General features: G+C 38.8%; 4 protein-coding genes across 4 annotated transcripts in view; 1 reads left to right on the top strand and 3 right to left on the bottom strand.

Annotated features, from left to right (window-relative positions):
- LOC117182082 overlaps positions 1–19,767 on the top strand; it is a 130,462-nt gene that overhangs the window by 46,961 nt on the left and 63,734 nt on the right. The window lies entirely within an intron of this gene.
- Positions 366–1,058, bottom strand: LOC117181164. The gene has a single exon (XM_033373731.1). The coding sequence runs from the start codon at positions 1,056–1,058 to the stop codon at positions 366–368; it is 693 nt and encodes a 230-aa protein (XP_033229622.1).
- Positions 2,485–3,339, bottom strand: LOC117181163. The gene has a single exon (XM_033373730.1). The coding sequence runs from the start codon at positions 3,337–3,339 to the stop codon at positions 2,485–2,487; it is 855 nt and encodes a 284-aa protein (XP_033229621.1).
- On the bottom strand, positions 3,403–4,695 carry LOC117181162. The gene is made up of 2 exons (XM_033373729.1): positions 4,494–4,695; positions 3,403–4,418 (listed from the first exon to the last, which is right to left on the bottom strand). Exons 1-2 carry the CDS (start codon positions 4,693–4,695, stop codon positions 3,403–3,405), a joined length of 1,218 nt encoding a protein of 405 aa, XP_033229620.1.

Raw genomic sequence — 19,767 nt, 5'->3', positions numbered from 1 at the left:
TTCGTTATGTTTTCCCACGCACTCAATCGATTAGAAGGAATCGCTTTATATTCGTATTCGGGTAAGCTTTTCAAGGAATCACCAATCAAGAAATGCCCAGGTGTAAGAGCAAAATGATCATTTGGATCGTCCGACACTGGAGTCAGTGGTCGGGAGTTCCATATCACCTCCACCTCGTGTGCGAACGTATTAAACTCTGCAAGGGTAAAGCGCTTATCGTATGCAACGCGTTTGAAATGATGCTTGAACTGCTTTACTGCAGCTTCCCACAAACCACCGAAATTCGGTGCGTTCGGAGGAATAAAATGCCATTCGATTTTGTTTTTGTTATTGAAGTCGCTTAATTTTTCGTTCAATTGTTCTGTCTACAGTAGTTTGTATAGATCGTCTAACGCATTTTTAGTACCTTGAAAATTTGTGCCATTGTCGGAGTATATCGTCTGTGGTACGCCTCGTCTGCCTATAAAACGTCTCAAAGCTCCGAGAAAAGCTTCTGTAGTCATGTCTTCGACTATTTCGATATGTATCGCTTTTGTGACCATGCATATGAATATAGAAACGTAACATTTGATGAAAGCTTTGTTTTTGTATCGCTTTTCTTTGATTAAAAAGGGACCGCAATAGTCGACACCTACTCGATTAAAGGCTCGATTTTCACGTATTCGAACGCTTGGTAAATCGCTCATCTTATAATTGGCTATTCGTGGCCTTGCTCCAAAGCACGTCACACATTTGTGTATACAGGCTCTTACTTGTAGACGTCCGTCTATTGGCCAAAAACGTTCACGTAAGGCGCATAATGTATTTTGTATGCCGGAATGATGATTTGTTATGTGATATCGGCGAATTATTAATTCGGTAATATGATGACTACGCGGCAGTACGATTGGATGACGTGTCGAATAAGATAGTATAGCTTTACGTATTCTGCCGCCGACTCTTATAATGCCATTTTCATCATGAAACGGATCTAATGACGCTAATTTGTTTTTCTCGGAAAGCGGTTCGTTATTTTTCAGCCTTCTGATTTCGCTACTAAAAATTGACTGTTGTACCATTTTGATGATAATATTTTTGGCTTTATTCAATTCATGTACTTCAATAGGACCGCGCTTGCGATATTTCTTTGGCCAGCGTAAAAAGATTGCGACACAACGCAGTAGTCTTAAAAATGACGAATAGTTTTTGGTATAATCCAAAATGTGTTTTTTGTATACGTTAACAAATAAAACTTGTGCTTTGCGTCTTTCAGGAACATAGTTTATACCCGGTAAATTTGATTTAGGCCACCATTCTTTGTCTAATTGAAGCCACGAAGGGCCCCTCAGCCACATCTCGTTTTTCAAAAAGTCGCGTGGTAACTGACCTCGAGATAACGCGTCGGCTGGATTGTCAGCTGAACGTATATAATTTCAATTCTCGATATTACTGTTCGCTTGAACGTCGGCTACGCGATTCGCAACGAAAACTTGTAATAAGCTGGGTTGCATTTTGATCCAATTCAAAGCTATAGTCGAGTCTGACCAAAAATACGTCTCATCGATTTTTAAATTCATCGCGTTTGTTACAAAATAGTGTAAGTGCGAGAGAAGTTGTATCGCGCATAACTCGAGACGCGGTATAGTCCTCTTTTTTAATGGGGCAACGCGTGATTTTCAGCACAGTAGTACGATACTATAGTTGCCATCGTGAGTCATCGATCTTATGTATATACAAGCGCCGTATCCTGCTTGACTCGCGTCACAAAAGCCGTGAAGATCGATTTTTTGTATTTTACGAGCAATAATTTGACGTTCGACGTAATCTTGTCTATGGAATTTAACTGAGTGCAAAACTTTTTCCAAATGTAATGGATTTGACTGGTAACGGATTCATCCCAATCGGTTTTCAATTGCCAAATATCTTGCATGATTTTCTTTGCAAATAAAATTATAGGACCGAGAAGTCCAAGAGGGTCAAAAATTTTGGCTATATCGGATAAAATATTGCGTTTGGTAACTTTCGGATTGACTTCGATATCTCTTATTTCGTAAACGAACATATCTTTTTTTGCATTCCAATAAATGCCTAACGTTTTCAAATTGTTATCTTTATCAAGATTAAAATTGACGTCTAAATCTTGCTCGGCAATACCTTCGAGAATGTTTATGTCATTTGAAGCCCATTGGCGCATATTCAAACAAGCCGTGTTTAATATAGCTATCATTTGCCGACAGATTTCGCGCGCCTCTTGTGGCGTGTCTGCGCCAGTCAACATGTTATCGACGTACATATCGCTTCTTAGAATTTTTGCCTCTAACGGAAATCGATCTTTTTCGTCATCAGCCAGTTGATGTAAACAGCGTATGGCTAAATAAGGCGCAGATTTGAGCCCGAACGTGACCTTGTTGAGCATACAATCCCGTATTTCATTATCGAAAATCCAAAGCGTTTTAAGAAATTTTCTGTCTTCGAAACGTATCGAAAATTGTCTGAACATTTTTTCTAAATACCAATTAAAACGTATGGGTGTTTGCGAAAACGTAATAGAATACTAAATAAATCGTCTTGAATCGTAGGACCGGCAAGTAAGCAATCATTCAATGAATTTCCATTGCTCGATTTGGCTGAAGCATCGAATACGAATCTAAATTTAGTTGTGTAACTAGATTCTTTTATTACTGGAAGATGTGGAATGTAAAAACCGTCAGAACTTTCGTCTTTTTTATCAATCAATGTCATATGAGAAGCCTTTATGTACTCTTTCATTCCGTTTTCGTACTGTTTTTCGAACTCTTTATTATTTTTGAGTTTCTTTTTCAAAGACTCCAATCGTTTCAATGCCGATTGCGATTTCTTTTTTGTGTTATTAAAATTTAAATGACCGCCTATAATCCAACCTAATTTAGTTTTTTGCAAAATCAAGTCTTCGTTGTCATTGAGCTTAATTTGACCTGTGCAAAACATCGACAAAGTTGGCCCGGATGCAATAAGTAAATCGACGTTTGATGGCTTGTAAAATTCGGGATCAGCTAATTTTATATTTTTCGGTATATTGAACCTTTCTCTTGAAACTGATTTGCCCGGTACTGCATCTGCAATGATCGGCACAATAAAAAATAATAGTGTCCTTTCGTACTCTGAGTTGATCGACTTGATTGTTACTTTCGCGAAGTACTTGGCAGTAGTATTTAACTCGTTCATTGCGCCGATTGTTAAGGAGCAACGTGTCTTTGGCAATTTTAATCTTTTCATCAGTCTTTCTGTTATAAAGTTCGTTGTAGAGCAAGTATGGAGTAACGCTTTGCAAGTTATATGATTTCCGCTTTTATCGATAGCTCTCACTGAGGCGCTCGTCATCAAATCGAATGTAATAGCGGAAGTAGAAAAACAAAAACCGACGCTCGGAGGTTCAGATTCTAGTCATGCCGATTTTTCGGAATTCTCGTCGCATTGGGTTTCATTCTTTTTCGGAAAGTGTAATAAAGTATTGTGTTTTTTACCACACGTTTTGCAACCTCCGAATCTACATGGCGATTTACCGTGGTTTTTCAAACAATTGACGCACAATTTTTCCTTTTTGACGAACTTAGATTTTTCATTAATTGACATATCGTTAAATATTTTGCATTGATACAATGGGTGCCAATCGCCGGAGCACGTTAAACATTTTTTATTTGTTGTATTGAACGCGTGTGCTCCCTTTTTGTTATCGGTCTTATTATCGGGTTTGCGAACTTTTGCGGGAGGACCTGTTTCGTCTGTCGACTCGGAAGGAGTTTCATAACTCGATAACGATTGTAAAGCGGCGCGTTGGTACATGTATTCAGTCAAAGCATCAAGCGTCGGAAATTCATCGCGTTTTAATGATTTGTCCCAATCGTATTTTGTATCTGTTAAAAGCCTTTCCTGTAAGATCTGAACGATTATTTCTTGCGATATAGTGACGCCTAAGCTTTTCAATGACTCATAGTTCAAAATCGCCTTATCAGCAAGAATTTCGAGACTTTTGGGATTTTTAACATCTTGTTTAGGCAAGCTCAGTAAAATTGTCAAATGTCGAGATATTTGTAAGCGCCAGTTGCCATAAACTTTTTCTAAATGCGTCCAAGCTTTCGCGTAGTTATCTGCGGATACCGGAAAGAGTTTGAGTTTTTCCTTGACTTCGCCTTGTAATGCCGATTGCAGGCACTGATATCTTCCGAGATCAGTAAGATCATCGCGTTTGTGAATGTGTTCAGTAAATGCATTTTTGAACGACAACCAATTCTCGACTTTTCCGTCAAACGGAGGAACAGTTATGCTCGGAAGTTTCAACTTATGTTTCGCGGCACTCGAAGTGCTTTGTCTGCCATCTGTTCCAGAATTAGTCACGACCGAATTTCCAGAGCTATTATGTTGAGTCGGTTGATTTGACAACGTATTGTTTGTCGCGAAAGCTTCAGTAAGGAGATGTTAAGCCTGACTAGTTATCACAAAATATTTATCGAGTACTTCAAAACGCACGTTCTTGCTATCAACCGAGTCATCTAACACGTCTAGATTGTCGCATATCGAGTCGAACTTTTCGAAAACAGTCATTAGTCTTTGTAGGCGTAATTGTAATTGAATCAAATCAGTCTCTTTATTGAAAGTAGACAAAAACGTATCAAATGAGTTCAATTGACCTTTTATCGCATCGCGTTGCGCTTGCAACGTTTTGAGATCTGTCGTCATTTTGGTAGAGGCAATGTGCACTTGTATTAACGCATATATGGTGATTCCAAAAAGCACTTACCAATTATCGCATAGATTTTTTTTTCTTCGAAATCACAATGATCGCGATCGCATTGACGCTTGAACGTATAGATTGAGGTGCGGTCGTGTTGCAGCTGTAGCTTCGTTGTTGCGTGTAGTTTCGACGTGATGACACAATCTCGGCGCTTGCACGTTTCTTGAGTGTGCCTGCTGGATTTCCGTGTTCTTTTGTTGATTTCCACAGTTTATAAGTTTTGTGAGTTCGTAGTAGCACGTTTTGTACCTATGAAGGTTCCTTCTCACTAATTTTCATGTCGTGAGAACATTTAGTTTTATCGTTTGGAAGGTGGTTTAAATGAATTTATTGTACGATTGACACTGAAGAACCGTTTATTGTTTTTCGTATAAAACTCGTAAAATGAATGGTAAAAAGCAAGTATTTTTATGGGAGCGTATTTGAAAGCGTGCGTAACGTGTGAGCCTTCATTCGTCACTCACTCATAATCGCTCTCCACAACTAGTGCGACACCACCATGCACTTGACCTCCTATCCTCTCGATCACTTGGATGTCAACGCCGATACACGATATGGATATGTGAGATCGCTTCGAAATGTGCGTGTGAGTGATCGAGAAATGTTTGCGTGAGTGAGAATTCGTAGAATCGTAAGCCTACTTTCGAATTGTAACTTTTATACATTGTGTAAAAATGGCGTAGTGAATTACATAAGTTTGAGGTCATTATTGACATAAACATTCGCTTTCGAATAGTCGCATAGCAGTAAGAATTAACTTTTCCACTTAATTTTAATCTTCATCAGAAGATGCTTTTTTCTTCGCTCAGGTAAGACATTAAGCTTTTAACGTCTTTCATCTTTGCGAAAGTAATGCCTACTTGTGAGGGAGGTAGGCTTTGCAAATCTCTAAGTTTAAGCTTCGGATGAACGTGATAAGTGGAAGGATTTTCGCCTAAATAATTGTTAAAAGCATCTATTTGTCTGATTAGGTAATAATGAATAACGCGCGCTTCTCTAATTTTCAAGCCCTTGGGTTTTTGCAGGTTACCATTAATTAATAAGTCGAAATCTCGGAGCAGGTCTTCTATCGATTGAATTAATTAAACGGTGGATCGCGGACATTCCTAATGAGATCGATATATATCTGCGCAGTTTCTATTCGCTCCATTTTTTTCTTTTTCTGAGCATAAGTTACATAATTTTTATCACATTGACAGTAGGAATGTCCGCGAACCGGAAATACGTGCCAAATTTCTACATTAAGTTCAATCGATAGCATTGTTAAAAAGGTAAGCACAGTCTAGTTTCTATTTTGTCCTGAAGCCGCGTCTGAAAAAAGGATTACGCTTGAATTCACTAACGGATCAAATTATCGTTTTATGGGATGATGAAGAAAACTACAAACTGTGTTTGCACCCTTTTTAGCAATTCCTTCGAGACAGGGATACATGTAACTTTTGTCGCTGTTATGAATGTGAAGATTGAAAAGATAGAGCCATAGTGATCCTCGATAAAATTGATCAGACACGGGTATTTTCGGAAATTTTAGATTTTGTGCGTAATCAAACTCACAACATAAAGCATTTTTTTCGGATAAAAATTCCCTTTTTAAAGCTAAATATTCCTTTGCATTCTTTTTGTGCTCAATAATTTCCGGGGATACTACAGACTTATTCTCACTTTCATAACAATCGTTACAGACATCTGTATGAGGCAATGTATGAGGTGGCAATGTCAAGATTGTAACACCATTCTCTTTTGCTAAATCCAAAATTGCAAGAGACAAGTGACTCTCATGATTATCGTAAATCAATAATTTTGGATTTTCCACTGATGGATTCGAATAATGAATGAAATGCTTGAAAACATTCAAGAAAAGATCGGCATTCATCCATCCTGTTTTATTTGCCAAGCCGATTGTGTTTGGAACGCAGTTCTTCAACATTTTTGGAGTAAATTTAACACGCGGGAAGACCATGGCAGGTGGCAAAAAGCCTCCAGCAGCGTTTACAATACAACACGTCGTGACTAAAGTACCTCTTTCCCTACTCGTTCCTTGAGATACTTGTTTGGTATTCTTAGCTGCGATGACATTAGAAGTTTTAGTTGGAACGGTTGATGTTGCTGTTTCATCTAAATTATAAATATTTAATGGATTGGAAAACTTGGGTTCCCGGTCGTAAACTGTCTGCAAGTTGTCGTAGAAAATTCTAACGTTGTATGTGTTGAATGAAGTTGCTCTTGTCAAACTGCAGTTTTCGGGGTTTCGTAGGCTCATGTTCGGGTTCCTCTTCAGAAAAGCTAAAAACCAATCTTTTCCCAAGTGAGCATGTAGAGCTGCTTTCATCATTTTAGTCGTAGTTATTCCAGAATTGGTTTTCCGTTTATATGTCCACACCATTCTGATAGCCTATAAATAAAAAACAACAATAATAAAAATATGTTTTTAGGAACAGATAGCCAAAGTGAAACTTTTAAAATGAAAGCCGGACACGAGACGACAATAATAACGATTTGTAACAACTACAAATACAAGACGCACTTTAAACATCACCATACACTTTTTATTGTACACCATACACTGTATGTCCTATGTTAACTACTGATCCACGTATCCCTACAAAAAATGATTCATCTATCCCCACTGATCATTAGTTAATTGTAATTATTCTGACAAAAAACGGTAAAACATAACCTTAAAAGTTTTGCACGGATTAATAGTAATATGAATGTACTTACGTCGAATATTCTGTTTATGCATACAGGCACGATAAAAAGGAACATCACACAAATTCTGAAAACGTCGCAAGTTACGAATTATTCGATTTTAATCGAAAAAAATTTCCATCGTACATAAACACAAAAATAAACGTAGCAGGTCTCTACTTCCTCGGGTAAAGTTAGGTTATTGGTAGGACTGCCAACCAATATCAATGTTACGCAAGAACCCCTAGTAGTTTAAAAAATATCCCTAGTAATTCACCTATCCCCGTGATCCACCTATCCCCACTCTTCCCTACACGAGGAACCCTTAAATCATTTTAATCTTCTGACCCCCGCGGCAGACATACAACCCCATACAAGTACTTGACCACCACCATGCTTCACAGTCGCTTGAAAATTGTTCGGATCGAGAGCTTTTCCTTCTTGTCTCCAAACTAATTGCCGTCCATTAGAACCAAAAACACGAAAGAGAGTTTCATCACTGAATATCACTTTATGCTAAAAACTCAAATGGCGACTTTTATAATGTTTTGCAAAATCTAAATGCTTTTTTCGATTTACAGCACTTACGTATCGTTTATCTCACCGTTCATGCATAATACCCGCCCTCATGAACTGTTCTATGAACAGTTTCTGGATGGATTTTTTTATCGATTGATTCTCTTAATTTAGAGACGATCGTAGGAGCACTTACTTTGGGATTTTGGGGCTCCAATTTCAACACCAAACTTTCATCGCTTTCTGTCAACTTTTCTGGGCGACCGCTTCTACGATTATTCTCTAACATATTTCCTTTTTTGTAGTATTTTATAACATATTGCACAGTCGATCGAGGTCGATTAACAAGTTTAACTATTTTTCGTATGATATGCTCTGTTGAAGTTTAAAATTAGTTTTCTCTCTTGGACTGTCGTTTCTTTGCCATTGGTTCGACCCAATGCGAGCAAGTAAATAACAGATGCAAAATTTACAAGCTCAGACATGTTTTATCCTTGTTAAGACTGAGTTCAAATCGTCAATTTAGAAAAATCAACGCTGTACGAATTCTTTTGCGACTCTATTATAGTGTGCATTTACGCTTTTGGCTCTTTTTTATAAATAAACAATCACTAATATTATTTATCTTATACCTATTGTTAAGCCTCATGTTCAATAAAAACAATGCTACATTTCATTATTCATTTTTTAAACTTTAGTAAGAATATTATAAGATCGAATATTTCTTTGTCTAGTGTACGGATACTTTTGTGGCCTACTGTACATGAATAATCACTTTGTAAATATTTAACGATACTGAAGAGAGCTCGAACTTTCTAGAAGCTTCGAGAATCACCTAGATCTTTCTAGAAATTCCGAGAATTCTGGAGAATCTTCGATCCAAGAAAAAAAATGGTAATCTAAGACCGAACTTCCAGGAAGCTTCGAGAATTACCTAAATTCTTCCTAGAAGCTTCGAGATCTTTCCAGAATCTTCGAGAAGCTTCGAGATCTTTCTAGATGTTTCGAGAAACGCCTAGATCTTTCTAGAAGCTTCGAGAAGCTTCGAGATCTCTCCAGAAGCTTTGAGAAGCGCCTAGATCTTTCTAGAAGCTTCGAGAATCGGCTAGATCTTTTTAGAAGCTTCGAGAACCCTGGAGAATCCCTGTCCCCCTCCCACGAGCGCCATCTGCCAGTTAAAGCTTGAACTACATATATGGTAAACCAGTCGCGGCATCTTCCGGCTCCAGCAAGAACTACATAATGTGTGGCGACCGTTCATAGATTAACCTAACCTGGCAGCGACCGATGTCTCAATCGAGTTTCCCTTCTATGTTGCGCATGCGGGGAGTCGCGAGTGGGTTGCCACTCTAGTAGTTACGGTCACGGGCGAACAGACAGTCAGTAGCGATACCTCACAAAAGGCGCTTTCCTTACAGTACATGCAATGTACCGCTCAATTAAATAAAGTTATTATCTGTTGTAAACCCTGACTGGATCCACTCACCACACTTAATAATGCGGATGTAGGCCGCTTAAGTTTCATATTTATTCTGGATACCTTAACCCTACAAATGGTGACCCCGACGTGATCGTCGAAAACGTGGTGTGGTGTTAGGTTAACTTGGGTCTAATTTGGACGTCATGGATTATTATGTTCGGCAATGGCGCCGCCATTTTCCTGTTTTAACCTGTTTGGCACGCAAACACAGGCCAGACTTACCTGGCATCGAAACAACGGATGGTTGTGCTGCAACTTCGCCTGAGAATACCAACTCCTGTCACTGGTGCAACGTCTGAAAAGCGTCAACGTATGATATGTATTTACCAGTAAGGTATTTTCTATAAGCAGCCTTTGTAAGTAAAACCATAGTTTACCTGCTCGCGATTTTCCTTGAAGTGCGTGTATAAAAACGTTGGGAATTTTCTCAGTCTATCATATTGCGAATTTCGTAGATATTATTAAAAATCTGTAATTGAAAAACAACGGGAGTTTTAACCGCGTTTATTTCTACATAACCGAAAAAATTTTCTCAAGGCATTTTATGTATTCATCTTCAGTTAAGTGGTAGCTTAAATTATCCGCGTCCAGTTCTCGCCCGAGTGTTTACTTCAAAAATGTTAATTTTCGTCCGTTTCTCGCTATATGAACTTTCTTATTAGTACAGAAAGTCTGTTAACGTGACACATCGATGTCAGCGCGAAACGGTAATATTAAATTATAGTTTTCCATTCAAACGACTTTTGCCTCACGCGACAGTGAAAACATTTTGCGGTCTATCGAACGTTTTTAGTACTAACTATTCCTGAAACCGAGGTAAAATGTAATAATCAGGGCTGAAATAAGGCACTAGGCATGTAGTTAGATGAGTATTAGCGACATAACCTTACCTGTCAAATCGTTCACACACGCGTTAAGAATGCGTGCTCTCTCGTGATTATAATTATTTCACGCATGGTTAAATGCAACAGAAACGCGAATAATTTGTCGCTATATAGAATCAAATCATTTTTTATCAGAAAAAAATATATAAAAAAATAAGCGTGCGCACACGCGTCTAGAGTGCGTGCTTTCTCGTAATCAGAGCTATTCTACGCTATGTTTATGGTAATTTAAACGTTCAATACCTGCCGGACTGTTGCATTTAAGCATGTTACATAAAAGAAGATAAAACAAAAAAACACGTTTCGAAGGCAATGTTGTTAACAACCGGTGTACGTACATTCGCGTCGGTGTTTAGACGATACAGTGTTGACGATATCGCCGTTACTGGTTTGTGCAGTTGCATTTACAGCGATTTAGTCATTTCTTTCTCGTGTAACGTAATACTAATATCATGGCAGACGGGGCGGACCAGCAAGCAGCGTGGGGACAAGAACTCCTCAGGGTCCTCGAACGGTTGGGCGGTAACCAGCGCGAACGTGTTGATTATTACCGGGTTCCTAAAATCCCACCGTTCTTTCGCAACGACCCATCGTTGAGGTTCATACAGGTTGAGGCATCTTGCCGTCGCGCGCGAATTACGGACGAAGCTACAATGACCGACTGTCTAATTGCAAATCTTGATACCGACGTCATTGCTCACGTGAAAGACATTCTGACAACCTCGCCGGTTCCCGCGGACATTTACAGCCGAATCAAAAACCGAATTTTGTCCGGATATGCCGAATCCATCGAAACCCGTCTTCGTCGACTCCTCAAGGGCGAAGTGTCCTTTGAAGGAAAACCTTCCGTTCTATTGAATCGATTACGCAGTTAAAACGACGGTGGCTGTACCGACGAGATCATGAAGACGATCTTCGTGGATAACCTCCCGAAGTATGTTACAGCCATTCTAGCGAGTACCGAAAACGCTGATTTGCAAACTTTAGTTCGCTTAGCGGATAATATCGTAGCGGCCGTTCCAGTTCAACCTATGTCTCAACTCAACTCCTCCGCGGTCGCGAAAGCAACCTCTTCGGAAACGGCCGACGACAAACTCGACTGGCTTGTCAGCGAATTTAAACAGTCAAAAAGTCAAGTTGCGAGAATGCAATCAGATCGGTCACGAAACCCGTCGCGTTCCAATTCTCAGTACCGTGATAAGCGCTATCACTCGCAGAGCCGGGAAAGAAAAAAGTTTTGCTTTTATCATAAGAGGTATGGCAACAAAGCAAAAAGCTGCAAACAACCATGCTCGTGGATCCCAAAAGCGGATATGGGAAACTGAGCCTTCCCACGTGGAGGCCGTCGGTTCAGGCAAAAAATCTAAACGTCTCCATATCCACGATCGTAACGCAGGTCTTGTCTTATTAATAGACACGGGCATCGATCTCTCATTATTGCCGGCTGATAGACAAACTCAAAAACACGTCAACGACGGCGTCTTATTCGCAGCTAACTACACGCGAATCGTTACTTACGGCAAAAAGCGAATTTCATTAAATCTCAGCCTTCGACGCGAATTTCCGTGGAATTTCTGCGTAGCGGAGGTCTCTTACCCAATCATCGGTGCGGACTTCCTAGCGCATTACCGCCTTGCTCCATTTCTTCACAAGTCTTGCTTGGTTGATACCACCACTGGGCTCAGCACCGTCGGTTTCTTGCAAAACGCTGGTATCTTTGGGGTAAGCGTCCTGGATCGGTCCCAACCTTACTCAGAAATCCTGGCTAAGTTTCCGAAAATAAGGAGAACGTCTCAGACACCCGAGGGCGTGGCACGCGAAGTGCCACCACATCATCACCACAGGTCCTCCGATCTCGGAACGGGCTAGGTGCTTGCCGCCGGACAAATTGGCCGTAGCGAAAAACAAGTTCGCTTAGATGGTTAAAGACGGAATCTGCCGCCCTTCTAGCAGCCTTTGGGCCTCGCCTATCCATATGAGTCCGAAAAAAGACGGCGAATGAAGAATATGCGGCGACTTTTCGGCTCAATTGCATGGAAGATCGGTGTTTTCCAAGCTTGATTCGCGAAGGCGTATCATCAAATGCCAATCGCTCCAGAGGAAATTTTGAAGACAGCCGTAATCACTCGATTCGGTTTGTTCGAGTATCTTGTAACCACCTTCGGTCTTAGAAACGCCGGTCAATCATTCCAACGATATATTTTCCGCGCCTTGGGAGATCTTGACTTAGTCTATGCCTACATTGACGACATCCTTGTCGCTTCCTCAAGCCAAGAGGAGCACGCCAAACATTTGGAAATTGTCTTTCAGCGGCTCAAGGAGTATTCTCTTCGTCTCAATGTGAGCAAGTGCCAATTCGGTAGGCCAGAGTTAGAGTTCCTGGGTCACTTGATCAGTCCAGACGGTTTCAAACCGACCCCTGACAAAGTGCAAGCCATCACATAGTTCCCGAAACCTCGCACGGTCCTAGAACTCCGTAGATTCTTAGGACTAGCAAACTTCTACCGACGCATCTTTATTTTGGATACCTTAACCCTACAAATTGTAAAACAGTGGCGCCATCTGTCGGCTTCAGTCTGAACTACATAGATGGTAAACAGTGGCAGGGATCTACCTCACCGACTAAACAGATACGGACGGCTGCAAACGGACTGGTGGCACCATCTATCGATGACAGCTGGAACTACGTAGCTGATCCATAACTCCCCTAGCTATATTACTTCTACATTTCCTGCCACTGTGCGTCGCAAGATAGTGTTGATATGCTGATGTCTGGAAACTTTTCCCTGTACTCTCTAGCAACATGCACTGAGAATTGTTTTTGATCCTCATCTCTTGTTGTCAAATCGTTGAAGTCAGACATCAATTCTGACACCTCTCTGCAACATCGTTGACCACTTTGAGCTGAGAAAAAAAATTCTTCTCTTTTTCATAGGCTGCATTCCCCATCCAGTGTGAAGCGTCTTCATCAAGGAAGGATGTTTCTATCTGGAAATCTGAAAAGAATTTCATTGAATCTTTGGAGATGAAGTATTCAATTTCTTTATCCATCAGTTCCTTGCACTTTTGTGATTGGATACGTTTGTAATCCATAAATGGTTCCTTAGATTGTTGGGATAAAGCGTGTACCATCAAATTTTTTCTCACTGCTGGAATTTCATCGTCTAAGAAAGCTAACGCAGCAGTTTCTGGTCACTGCTAGACAGAGGATACACGTTTGGGAAGAGGAATATTTTGAGAATGTAAAGGGCTTTTGCCAACCACCTAGCCTGGTGCATTGCTCGAGGAACTCGAAAGGAAACTCCTCGTGGTGGTATCTCTCCTAGGAAAATTCTCGGTAATCTTCTCGACAGTGTTGATCATTAAGCTTTACTCTCGTATGATTTATGGTACTCTAGGAATCTTGAAATTTCTTGAAGAACGGAACATCTGGACCCGTTGGCTGCCAAAACTTTGTTTCGAAAGCCACTTTCAAGTATATTTCATCCATATGATGACGACAAGAAAACATTATTTTATGATCCCCCATGGCAACCTCTAGCAACTTACAAGCACCGTTGCTTTTCCCAGTATTTGAAGCTGTCGTAATCACAGCAGAAAGCTTTCACCTCATTAGCAATTTTCCATCCCAATGTAAGACGGCTGCTTTATCCTTGAACTTCTTACATTTCTCTTAAATTTTTTCCATGCATTCTATTTTGAATTTTTGTCTGAATCGATGTATAGAAGATCTACTCAAAACAGCAGAAGATAGATTGACACCTAGAGCATCAGCATAAGCCGTAAGGATATGAACTGCTTGTCTGTCACTAAACTTCGCTACGTCAAAATCTGGGTGCCAGATGGACCAGGTAATGATTCCATTCCACAAATAACCTTGAAATTAAAATCTATAAGTTTATTACAAGAAAATCTGACTTTTCTACCTTAATTTGAAAAAAGTTGAAAATTGATCATAATTAATTGTTTAAAGAATAGGAAGAAATTTGGAAATAAATAAAGTCTTTTTGAGATAATAAAGTGACATTTTGATCTCAAAAAACAGAATTTAGACGAATTTTCGAGGAAAATAGATTATTAAAAGATGAAGAATTTATATAGATAAATGGAAATTAACTGAAGAACATTTGTAAACATTCTCTAGAAGTCTTATAACTTTAATTTCAATTGTTCCCTAACCCTGAACAATTATTTGAAAAATACCAAAAAGTGGCCTTTTTCCATGCATTTTCCAATGCACATTTGAAGTCCCAACAGGCACCATTAAAAATCAAAATTAAAAAAAAATAAGGTTTCACTTTTTTTGCATTTCAAAACGATTTGGGGGGATCGTTTGCATTTATTTAAGCGTAGCCATTTTGGACCACCCTACTGCATTTCGCAGATATCGCACAATTAACTTTAATTTTTCAACAATAAAAACCCCGATTATATTAATATTTAATTATTCTGATTCATTCGTAATTATTTTATCACTATTAATACCTTGTAAAGATAAATTAACTTTTTCACCACGGGCGACTATGTCTCTTGATAATTTTTGATCGATTAAAGTAATAGTAATAGTTTTTGATGACACGATGAAGAATTTTTTTTTGGTCACTTGGTTCTCTAAAAAAACTACTCTCGGAGGAGAGGCAAAAATTTAAAGTTGGATTTTGTTTATGCACTTTTTTTGGAATTTTCAAGTAATTTCTGCGGGTAAAATGAAACGAAAAATAAAACCGGACGTTTTGGATATGACCCTAATACAGGGTTACACCCTTGTTACTTTGGAACTTTTTTTAAATTTTTGTTTTTAAAATCAGAAACTCTTGATATCTATTGTCTAGCAATAGCTGAATACGCTTTACGATTTTAATGATTCTTTTACGTCGGACCGTGGCGACAAAATCGAGCCAGGCTAGATGTACAAAATCCGAACACGAATTTCCGACGGATTCCTCCGCGGCACTGCTTCCAACAATTGGCTGAACCGGCATTTCCATTCCCACTCATTTATAAAAGTTAATGAATTTGTATTTTTCGCAACCACTGATACTTTTATTTAAAGATTAATAGGAGTTGAGAAATTGGAAAATTCATTGCCTTGTCTAAATTCCAATGTTGATTACTTCCTATAGACTTTATTAGAGGAATATTAAGGGCATGTGATACTTGGAAAATTGTCGATTTTACCAGTTTAAGGTTTCCCCAGCTTTTTTTTTAGAATAATAAATATTTTGTCTTTAAAATTTGGGAAATGATAGCGCACATGGTAACGGACGTCCCCACACACATTTTTTGGATTAATTGAAAAAAGTTTTAATTTAGCAAAATGTGATTAATTTGCATAGCGCTTAGGAATTAGTATCGATTTTTTCAGTGTTAGATCCCCCGGCTTTTTTCCAAGGATAAGAAATATTTTGTCTTCAAAATCTGGAAAATGATAGCGAACATGCTAACGGATGTCCCCGCGCACACTTTTTTTGTATTTATTTTTTTAACAAATTTTTATTTTGCTAACAACGTGTGTATATTTCGAGGTTATATGTGTTACAATTCTCCCAAACGTTACTTCCAAACTGCATAATATTTTTGGCCAAAAACTTTGGACTTGCAAATAAACATAGTAACTAATCTCCCGGAACTAACCTTGTTTTCAGGCAATTAAAAAAGTTTATTTCATCAATAATTTTCAAATTATCGGAAAGACAGAGATGAAAAACTATGTAACCTCAAAATAATGCATAAAATTTTTATTTAGCCCACAACATTTTTTTTGTTACTATCACTCAAAAAAGAGTACGGGGTCATCCGTTATGATATTTTATAGCATCTCCGAATTAAGTTTTTAAAAATGTTCACATGAACATTTGATTTTATTATTTGATTTTATTAATTCGGGACTGTATAAGTAACCAATTAATGACAGCATTTTTAAGCTTTGAAGCAAATCGCGTTAAACTTATCTTTCCGCTTTCTAACGACGGTAGATTTTTCAAGTTCTCAACAGTTTTTTGAGCAACACAATTTTTGTTACCATAATTTAACTCAAGCGTACGCATTATCTCTTCAGCGCCGCGACTCGTAATAAGGAGAATACCTACGGCTTCGCGCGCTTCACCTTTTAATGCTTCGTTTAAACGCATAATATTCTCTTGTTCGCCCAACCGGTGCTACCACTGCGTCCATGCTGAGTTTTTGCGTTGTCGTCTGATAGGATTTCTATTTCCGATGTCCCTATCAGAGACTGGTCGTCATCGTCGCCGTCAATCGGATGTATCGTCGATGGCGGTGGTTGCACGTCGTCTATCGGACCTCTCACTCGTGAAGATCGTCGATCCGTAGCTTTAGTGCATCCTCGCGTAATTGCTGAAGCTACTCGTGCTATTTTCGCCGGCTGGCTGACCACCACCAGTGTTTCTAGCTGCTTGCGTACGTTTAGGAGGCATCCTGTAATTAATGACTCGAAAACAAAAGAAAAATATATTAAAAATAATGTCACAAATACTTCAATATTATCCCAGATTTTTCCAGTTTAATAAATCCCGGGTTTCGGCACGATTTTTTTATAGATATTGGGATAAGACATTTTTAGTGCGAATTAAGTACACCACTTTGGATAAAACTTTTTGCTTTAATACCTTTGTTAAATCAAATTGACAATTAAATAAATGATGTATTGAAAACATATATAAAATACAATAAAATGTAAATAAAATAAAATAACATATTTAAGGCAAGTAACAAATAAAATACAATTATTAGAATGCAAATTAAAGACTGAATTGAATTACATCGGATACAATCGCATCTAATTAACATACCTCATCAGAAATCAGAAAGCAAAAAAGCCCCACGGAAGAGTTCGCCAGGTCCTTTCTAGTTTTTGACACTTCTCCTACTTCTCAATTTCTCTGCCATCTTTCCCCTTAATATCCATATGCGGCTTTCTCTCATAGCCTCACGGCCACGGATTCGGTGTACATGTTGTATACGTGTCGTGTTTAAGCTGGGCACAAAGGGAGAAAAGAATAGGAGAAGAAAGAGAGGAATGAAAAGAGGAGAGATTTTAGCTATGAGAAAGCATATGATGATAATGAGTTCATTATATGCATTAAAGAGAAAAGAGAGGAAGTAGAGAGAGACGGAGCGAGAGGAGTACCTATCTGTATCCGTGCAAATAATAATTTACCTTTTGTGCCTCTGCTTATAGATTTATTTATATCCAGCGAGACACAGCGTGCGTCACAAACATCGAATAACATTATTTATTGATTTCAAATCGTAGATTTCAAATTATTTATGTCTTACGGTCCAATCGTAAATCGAAAAATAAATATGAGTCAAAAAAACATGTTCTTCGAAACTCAGATATTTATTTAATAGAAAAAACTCCTTTTGACCTTCCTGACGTTTCGGTACACATGCGTACCTTTTTCAAAGGTTCTTAACCTAAATAATTATATTAAAGATTAGTCATTTTAGTCTGAACAAATATGATGGATATTATGTAGATTTAAATACATTGTTACCTGAGTTGATAATGGTTTAAAATAGTCAAATATATCAAATTTCAGTCAAAAAAATAACATTTAAGTCAATTGTTTTAAAAAAAATTAATTAAAATTTTAGTCATTCTATAAGTCTCAAAGAATTTCGAGACTTCAATCGATTGGACTACCTTTTTTAAAAATATAGTACGAGAAAACAAATTAGCGTAGGTTAGGACGGAGGAACAAAAATTGACAGTTTCAGAAATACATGAAGAATACGTAATGAACGATGATGTAATAGGCAAGTTTCCATTGAAAACCACTGATGTGGAAGCGCGTAATTGAGTTTAAATTTGAAATAAGAAATTTAGAAAATGTGTATATGTACACATACATACATATGCATACATACATACACACATATAGCATACATACATATACACATATATACATATAGAGATGATTAATATCTACGATTTGAAATCAATAAATATCAACGGTCGAAGAAAGGATTGATTTGTTTCATCAAATCATTTTACAACATTATTTATGTTAAAAAACCAGCAACTTATTTGAAATTATGTATTATTAATTTAATTTCCACCATGGACATAGGAAACACGGGACTAGGCATGCCATCCTAACTTGGGCGAGCGGGGTTGAATCCACGGGAGGGAGGAGAATTTCATGAGTGGGGAGAGCCGCCATCTTACGATGCGCACGAGCATTTTTGCCGACAAACTGTGCATTAAAATATAAAAATGTGGGCGCTGCCATGTTTGTCGCGGTACATTAAAAGGTGGCGGACCTCCCCCCTCATTGCATCACCCCCGCAATGGCATGCCTAGTCCCTTGTTTCCTATGTCCATGATTTTCACCAAGTACCTTGCCTATCCATCATTTCAAATTTCTTTACAGTTATACGCATATTTACCAAACAAATAATAATCTTGAAGTCGTCTTTGTCGGTCTTTGTCGCAATATTTGGGCGCCTTCGGTCGGTCGCATTGAGTCTGACAGACACACAATTTCAAATTGACTAAACCTATGTTCCCCTTAAAATTGGAAAACTCCCCTTCGCCTTGGCTTCTCTGGGATTTAGACATAAGGGCTGAGCCATTCTTTGGACGACGTCACTCGGTTTGTTGCTGACCTTAAAAGGACCTTCTGGCTGTTTACCAGCATAGACTTCAAGGCTGTATACTCATGTCATCTTTGCATCAACAAGAGCGTAACATTTAATTCCACATTTGTTCGGTTTCGATGAAATATATTGATGGAATGGACAGCGACCTCTGAAACCTGGAAGCATTTCATCTATGGTGACGTTTTCCCAAACAGTATAGTTTTTTTGACAATTGCTGACGAATGTTTTAAAGATTTCTCGAATGGGACAAAGCCGGCCATACTGTTTTCGTTGGAGTCGTAATGTACGGTCGTTGAAACGAAGGCAACGGATCAGTGTTTTGAATCGTCTGAGACTCATGACAAGGTTGAATTTTTCAATCCCGTCATTTTTTCTACCCCAGAACTTCTCCAGACTTTGTCTATTTGCTTTGAATGCTCTAGCAAGGTAGAGTAAGCCTAAGAATGCCCTCACTTGAGTAACATCTGTGGTCCTGATATCCCTTTCTCTGGAAAATCCTGCCTTGACGCTTTCCATGTATTAATTGGTACATCTCACAATCAATTTGTGAGGGATTTCACAAATTAAAGGAAAGGAAGGGGATTTGGAACGTCGAGAAGCGGGTGTAGTCAATGAGGAAGAGGCGATTAGATATAAAATAAAAGGCTTTATTAACCAACTTACAGGAGTTGATAATATCCGGGCAGTGAAGCCAAGATACCCGACAGTTGACGGCGGTGGGTGTCGGCGATGATGCTGGTGAGTGATCCTTTCGGGGGGTGGCGTTCGGGTGGGTTGGTGCTGGTATCGGAGGCAGACTGACCAGGCGTGACGGGAGGCTAAGA

This window comes from Belonocnema kinseyi, chromosome 10 (assembly GCF_010883055.1).
Source record: "Belonocnema kinseyi isolate 2016_QV_RU_SX_M_011 chromosome 10, B_treatae_v1, whole genome shotgun sequence".
Taxonomy (NCBI): domain Eukaryota; kingdom Metazoa; phylum Arthropoda; class Insecta; order Hymenoptera; family Cynipidae; genus Belonocnema; species Belonocnema kinseyi.
This window is presented reverse-complemented; position numbering and strand designations above follow the sequence as displayed.

Coding starts and splice junctions, on each gene's coding strand:
- LOC117181162 (XM_033373729.1), bottom strand. CDS start 4,695: ATGACGACAGATCTCAAAACGTTGCAAGCGCAACGCGATGCGATAAAA. Junction 4,419..4,493: donor GTTAGATGACTCGGTTGATA/GCAAGAACGTGC, acceptor TCCTTACTGAAG/CTTTCGCGACAAACAATACG.
- LOC117181163 (XM_033373730.1), bottom strand. CDS start 3,339: ATGACGAGCGCCTCAGTGAGAGCTATCGATAAAAGCGGAAATCATATA.
- LOC117181164 (XM_033373731.1), bottom strand. CDS start 1,058: ATGGTACAACAGTCAATTTTTAGTAGCGAAATCAGAAGGCTGAAAAAT.